This window comes from Oncorhynchus gorbuscha, linkage group LG21 (assembly GCF_021184085.1).
Source record: "Oncorhynchus gorbuscha isolate QuinsamMale2020 ecotype Even-year linkage group LG21, OgorEven_v1.0, whole genome shotgun sequence".
In the NCBI taxonomy this organism is placed as follows: Eukaryota; Metazoa; Chordata; class Actinopteri; order Salmoniformes; family Salmonidae; genus Oncorhynchus; species Oncorhynchus gorbuscha.
This window is the reverse complement of record NC_060193.1, coordinates 3,367,407-3,374,906: the sequence shown is the minus strand read 5'-3', so window position 1 is coordinate 3,374,906 and position 7,500 is coordinate 3,367,407. Positions and strand designations below refer to the sequence as shown.

Sequence of the window (7,500 nt, the reverse complement as noted above, 5' to 3'; positions counted from 1 at the left end):
GCGGGGTGCACGCTAATAGCGTTTCAAACATCACTCGCTCTGAGACTTGGAGTAGTTGTTCCCTTTGCTCTGCATGGGTAACGCTGCTTCGAGGGTGGCTGTTGTCGATGTGTTCCTGGTTTGAGCCCAGGTAGGGGCAAGGAGAGGGACGGAAGCTATACTGTTACACTGGCAAAATACTAAAGTGCCTATAACAACATCCAATAGTCAAAGGTAAATTAAATACAAATGGTATAGAGAGAAATAGTCCTATAAATACTATAATAACCTCAACCTAAAACTTCTTACCTGGGAATATTGAAGACTCATGTTAAAAGGAACCACCAGCTTTCATATGTTCTCATGTTCTGAGCAAGGAACTTAAACGTTAGCTTTCTTACATGGCACATATTGCACTTTTACTTTCTTCTCCAACACTTTGTTTTTGCATTATTTAAACCAAATTGAACATGTTTCATTATTAATTTGAGGCTAAATTGATTTTATTGATGTATTATATTAAGTTAAAATAAGTGTTCATTCAGTATTGTTGTAATTGTCATTATTACAAATATTCCAATTAATCGATATCGGCGTTGAAAAATGATAATCGGTCGACCTCTAGACCACACACACACAAATCAGACCAGATATACATACCAGACCACACACACACACTGAGTGTACAAAACATTAAGAACACCTGTTCTTTCCACTGACACAGACTGACCAGGTGAATCCAGGTGAAAGCTATGATCCCTTATTGATGTCACTTGTTAAATCCACTTCAATCAGTGTAGATGAAGTGGGAGGAGATGGGTTAAAGAAGGATTTATAAGCCTTGAGACATGGATTGTGTCTGTGTGTCATTCAGAGGGTAAATGGGCAAAAACTAAACACTTATTAAGACCCTTTGAACGGGGTAGGAGGTGCCAGGCGCATCGGTTTGTGTCAAGAACTGCAACGCTGCTGGGTTTTTCACGCTCAACAGTTTCCCGTGTGAATCAAGAATGGTCCACCACCCAAAGGACATCCAGCCAACTTGACACAACCGTGGGAAGCATTGGAGTCAACGTGGGCCAGCATCCCTGTGGAACGCTTTCGACACCTTGTAGAGTCCATGACCTGACGAATTGAGGCTGTTCTGAGGAGAAAAGGGGGAAGTGCAACTCCATATTAGGAAGGTGTTCTTAATGTTTCGAACACTCAGAATTCAGCCAATTGAGGCTGTTCTGAGGAGAAAAGGGGGAGGTGCAACTCCATATTAGGAAGGTGTTCTTAATGTTTCGAACACTCAGAATTCAGCCAATTGAGGCTGTTCTGAGGAGAAAAGGGGGAGGTGCAACTCCATATTAGGAAGGTGTTCTTAATGTTTAGAACACTCAGAATTCAGCGAATTGAGGCTGTTCTGAGGAGAAAAGGGGGAGGTGCAACTCCATATTAGGAAGGTGTTCTTAATGTTTAGAACACTCGGTATATACAACCTTTTTCTGGTTGAGCTGGTCTCTCAGTCCCCTGATCTCCTCTTGTTGTCTGTAGAATGCATGAAGGAGCTGTAACACACAGAAACACACTCTGAAACACACTCTGAATCACACTCTACTCTGAAACACACTCTACTCTGAAACACACTCTACTCTGAAACACACTCTACTCTGAAACACACTCTACTCTGAAACACACTCTAAACTGAAACACACACACTCTACTCTGAAACACACTCTGAAACACACTCTGACTCTGAAACACACTCTAAACACACTCTGAAACACACTTCTGAAACACACTCTGAAACACACTTTCTGAAACACACTCTGACACACACTCTGAAACACACTCTGATACACACTCTGAAACACTCTGACACACTCTGAAACACACTCTGAAACACACTCTACTCTGAAACACACTCTGAAACACACACACTCTACTCTGAAACACACTCTGAAACACACTCTGAAACACAAACACACTTTTGAAACACACTCTTCTGAAACACACTCTACTCTGAAACACACTCTGAAACACACTCTGACTCTGAAACACACTCTGAAACACACTCTGAAACACACTCTGAAACACACTCTGAAACACACTCTGAAACACACTCTGAAACACACTCTGAAACACACTCTGAAACACACTCTGAAACACACTCTGAAACACACTCTAAACACACTCTGAAACACACTCTTGAAACACACTCTGACTCTGAAACACACTCTGAAACACACTCTGACACACTCTGAAACACACTCTGAAACACACTCTGAAACACACTCTGATACACACTCTGATACACACTCTGATACACACTCTGATACACACTCTGAAACACACTCTGAAACACTCTGAAACACACTCTGATCTGACACTCTGAAACACACTCTACTCTGAAACACACTCTGAAACACACTCTGAAACTCTGAAACACACTCACACTGAAACACACTCTGAAACAAAAACACACTCTGAAACACACTCTGAAACACACTCTGAAACACACTCTGAAACACACTCTGAAACACACTCTGAAAAACACACTCTGAAACACACTCTGAAACACACTCTGACACACTCTGAAACACACTCTGACTCTACACACTCTGAAACACACTCTGAAACTCTGAAACACACTCTACTCTGAAACACACTCTACTCTGAAACACACTCTCTGAAACACACTCTGAAACACACTCTACTCTGAAACACACTCTGAAACACACTCACACTGAAACACACTCTAAACACACTCTGAAACACACTCTCTGAAACACAAAAACACACTCTGAAACACACTCTGAAACACACTCACACTCTACTCTGAAACACACTCTGAAACACACTCTGAAACACACTCTGAAACACTCTGAAACACACTCTGAAACACACTCTGAAACACACTCTGAAACACACTGATACACACTCTGAACACACTCTGAAACACACTCTGAAACACACTCTGAAACACACTCTGAAACACACTCTGAAACACACTCTGAAACACACTCTGAAACACACTCTGAAACACACTCTGAAACACACTCTACTCTGAAACACACTCTACTCTGAAACACACTCTGAAACACACTCTACTCAGAAACACACTCTACTCAGAAACACACTCAGAAACACACTCAGAAACACACTCTGAAACACACTCTGAAACACACTCTGAAACACACTCTGAAACAAACACACTCTGAAACACACTCTGAAACACACTCTGAAACACACTCTGAAACACACTCTGAAACACACTCTGAAACACACTCTCTGAAACACACTCTGAAACACACTCTGAAACACACTCTGAAACACACTCTGAAACACACTCTGAAACACAGAGCAAAAAACACACTCAGATTTAAACACACTCTGAAACACACTCTGGTTTTTCTGAAACCTAAAGACAAAACAGGCTATAGGCTAAAGACAAAACATCTGGAGGTAGGCCTTCATGTGTAGCCTATGACAGCCTATCCCACGCACCTCACTCTCTGTCCTGGGAGGAGGGCACTCTGAGGGCTCACAACAGTGGGGAGTGTAGGCCCAACCCGGAGCCTGGGTCTCGTCTGGCTGCCAGCCCGACAGATCAGCCACTTCCCTGGGGTACTTGGCGTCCTGGTAGGCCAGCTGCTCCTGGAGGAAGGTCTGCTCCGTGGACCCTGTCTCTCCTGGTCCCCCACTCTGGAAGTTGCTCAGCCCCCTCCTGGGTAGGGTCTCAGGGTAGGGGTTGGCTATCTTACTGCCAGGTTTCAGACACATCAGCACCGGGCCTGTCGGGGTGGAACAATGGTTTAATCTGCGTCCCAAATGGCACCCTTTTCCCTCTATTGAGTCCAAACCGGTTTGCCAGTTTCCCTATTATACAGGCCTTTCTATGCAACTGCGAGCCATAGTCTCCCATCTTGGCTCCCAGTTACACTGACCTCTATTGATCCCCGAGAGCCACTGTTGAGCCGTCAGGGCCGCCTCGTTGCCTGCTGTCATGGGGAAGATGTCATCCTGGAAGGTCTTTGGGGACTGGAGAGAGGACATAAAACAGTTGCGTGAACTCTCTCTCTCCCCTTCCCGCTGTCTCTCTTCATCTCCTTCTCTGCCTCGCTCTCTTCCTCTTTCCCCTTCCCGCTCTCTCTCTCTCTCTTCATCTCCTCTACCTTGCTCGCTTTCTCCCTCTCTCTTTCTCTCTTCCCTTCCCGCTCTCTCTCTCTCTTTTATCTCCTCTACCTCACTTTCTCCCTCTCTCTTCCTCTCTCCCCTTCCCTCTCTCTCTCCTCTACCTCGCTTTCTCCCTCTCTCTTCCTCTCCCCTTCCCTCTCTCTCTCTCTCTTCATCTCCTCTACCTCGCTCGCTTTCTCCCTCTCTCTTTCTCTCTCCCCTTCCTGCTCTCTCTCTCTCTCTCTTTATCTCCTCTACCTCGCTTTCCCCCTCTCTCTTCCTCTCTCCCCCTTCCCTCTCTCTCTCTCTTTATCTCCTCTACCTCGCTTTCTCCCTCTCTCTTCCTCTCCCCTTCCCGCTCTCTCTCTCTCTCTTCATCTCCTCTACCTCGCTCGCTTTCCCCCTCTCTCTTTCTCTCCCCTTCCCTCTCTCTCTCTCTTCATCTCCTCTACCTCGCTTTCTCCCTCTCTCCCCTTCCTCTCTCCCCTTCCCTCTCTCTCTCTCTCTTTATCTCCTCTACCTCGCTTTCTCCCTCTCTCTTCCTCTCTCCCCTTCCCTCTCTCTCTCTCTTCATCTCCTCTACCTCGCTCTCTTTCTCTGAAAACTCTAATTGATTTATTGGCATGACAAACATTGAGTAAATATTGCCAAAGCGTCGATGTTACAGTTGCATTAAGTCCTCTACACTGAAATACATTAAAGATATGTCCTTAATTGTCACTTAGACGGTAGAACCGGTGTCCACGAAGAGTGGTGTGTAATTCTACCCTGCGAGGGACGATCATGGAGAGCGGTTCGACCAGGTCCTTAACAGTCACCAAGCGGTAGAACCGGAACACCTCACAGGAACTCACGTCCAGACCGCGCTTAGGCATGACCCCTGGAGAGGTCAGAGTTCACAAGGTCAGAGGTGAACACAAGGGTGTTCCCTATGTCAGTATATTTATAATCTGAATCACGGAACATTGAATGGGTTATTAGGTATAATGTATCCATAGAATGAAGCAGAAACAGTCAAACTCTCCATGTTATTAGGTATAATGTATCCATAGAATGAAGCAGAAACAGTCAAACTAGAATGAAGCTCCATGTTATTAGGTATAATGTATCCATAGAATGAAGCAGAAACAGTCAAACTCTCCATCTTGACTACGGATGAATGGACAGAAGCCCATTAACAACTAAACATATCTGTTTATAAAGTCCATACACAGCCTTGACACAGTCCATGTAGTGTGTGTGTGTGTGTGTGTGTGTGTGTGTGTGTGTGTGTGTGTGTGTGTGTGTGTGTGTGTGTGTGTGTGTGTGTGTGTGTGTGTGTGTGTTTCCCCAAACCTTTCTGAGGCAGTATTATGTGTGTGTGTCTGTTTGTGTGTGTGTGTGCTTCCCCAAACCTTTGAGGCAGTATTGTGTGTGTGTGTGTGTCTGTTTGTGTGTGTGTGTGTGTCTGTTTGTGTGTATATGTGTGTGTGTGTGTGTGTGTGTGTGTGTGTGTGTGTGTGTGTGTGTGTGTGTGTGTGTGTGTGTGTGTGTGTGTGTGTGTGTGTGTGTGTGTGTGTGTGTGTGTTACCCAATCCTTTCTGAGGCAGTAGGGAGTAATACTCAGTGAGGAACTGAAAGGGCTTCTCAGAACTGATCTCATAATACCGTAGGGCTTCTCAGAACTGATCTCATAATACCGGATGTTACCATCACCCTGGAACACACACACACACACACACACACACACACACACACACACACACACACACACACACACACACACACACACACACACACACACACCTAATGTTACCATCACCCTGGAACACACACACACACACACACACACACACACACACACACACACACACACACACACACACACACACACACACACACACACACACACACACACACACAACACACACACACACACTAATGTTACCATCACCCTGGAACACACACACACACACACACACACACACACACACACACACACACACACACACACACACACACACACACACACACACACACAGTTGTGGTGCTACATGGTGTTAACTTAAGGGGGCTGAATAATTTTGCATGCCCAATCTTTCAGTTTTTGATTTGTTAAAAAAGTTTGAAATATCCAATAAATGTCGTTCCACCTCATGATTGTGTCCCACTTGTTGTTGATTCTTCACAAAAAATACAGTTTTATATCTTTATGTTTGAAGCCTGAAATGTGGCAAAAGGTCGCAAAGTTCAAGGGGGCCGAATAATTTCGCAAGGCACTGTAAAGTATTGATTACCTTGCCAGGTAGAGGATGTGTATATCAGGGTCATGACAGTGTGATTGATCAGTATTGATTACCTTGCCAGGTAGAAGATGTGTATATCAGGGTCCTGACAGAGTGATTGATCAGTATTGATTACCTTGCCAGCCAGGTAGAGGATGTGTGTATCAGGGTCTAGACAGAGTGATTGATCAGTATTGATTACCTTGCCAGCCAGGTAGAGGAGGTGTGTATCAGGGTCTAGACAGAGTGATTGATCAGTATTGATTACCTTGCCAGCCAGGTAGAGGATGTGTGTATCAGGGTCATGACAGAGTGATTGATCACTATTGATTACCTTGCCAGCCAGGTAGAGGAGGTGTGTATCAGGGTCGTAGAATGGGAAGAGGACTCCTGCACCTCCATCCACCTCCTCCTCCGACAGCGGCTCTGACAGATCATCCTACATGTCAGAGATAAAACATTGAATGGTGTGTGTGTGTGTCTGTCTGTCTGTCTGTCTGTCTGTCTGTCTGTCTGTCTGTCTGTCTGTCTGTCTGTCTGTCTGTCTGTCTGTCTGTCTGTCTGTCTGTCTGTCTGTCTGTCTGTCTGTGTCTGTCTGTGTCTGTCTGTCTGTCTGTCTCTCTCTCTCCGGATCCCATAATGTGATCTGTCTTTGGTTCCATGGTGAGCTGCCAGTAGAAAACAGCATGTTCTGGTCTCCTATAAACACCACCTTATTGGCCCTGTGGAGTTTACTGCTGGACACCTACACACACACAACACACACACACACACACACACACACACACACACACACACACACAGACACACACAGACACACACACACACACACACAGACACACACACGACACACACACGACACACGAGTAATAATGTTAAAGACTGGACCCTCTTTCCAACTCTATAATCCTTGATTAGATGTATGAGTAATTATCTGGTCATGTTCTCCTGAATCATCTCTATATCTGTCTACTAGACAGTCAACGGACACATAGAGAATATGGAAAAATATAGTATTAATTTTCAACACAAAATATTTTACTATAAATCAACAACTTTTTCATAGATTTCCAAATTTACAAGTGAATTACCAGAT

At 44.8% G+C, this 7,500-nt stretch overlaps 1 protein-coding gene across 1 annotated transcript in view; it reads right to left on the bottom strand.

The window, feature by feature from the left end:
* Positions 1–7,500, bottom strand: part of LOC124008691 (coronin-2B-like) — a 24,227-nt gene that overhangs the window by 2,634 nt on the left and 14,093 nt on the right. Inside the window, exons 5-12 of the mRNA XM_046320196.1 lie at positions 7,035–7,149; positions 6,739–6,845; positions 5,774–5,836; positions 5,711–5,741; positions 4,908–5,020; positions 3,912–4,005; positions 3,472–3,758; positions 1,464–1,532 (exon numbers count right to left, since the gene is read on the bottom strand). Coding sequence (XP_046176152.1) covers positions 1,464–1,532; positions 3,472–3,758; positions 3,912–4,005; positions 4,908–5,020; positions 5,711–5,741; positions 5,774–5,836; positions 6,739–6,845; positions 7,035–7,149 — 879 coding nt within the window. The remainder of the gene's footprint in view (positions 1–1,463; positions 1,533–3,471; positions 3,759–3,911; positions 4,006–4,907; positions 5,021–5,710; positions 5,742–5,773; positions 5,837–6,738; positions 6,846–7,034; positions 7,150–7,500) is intronic.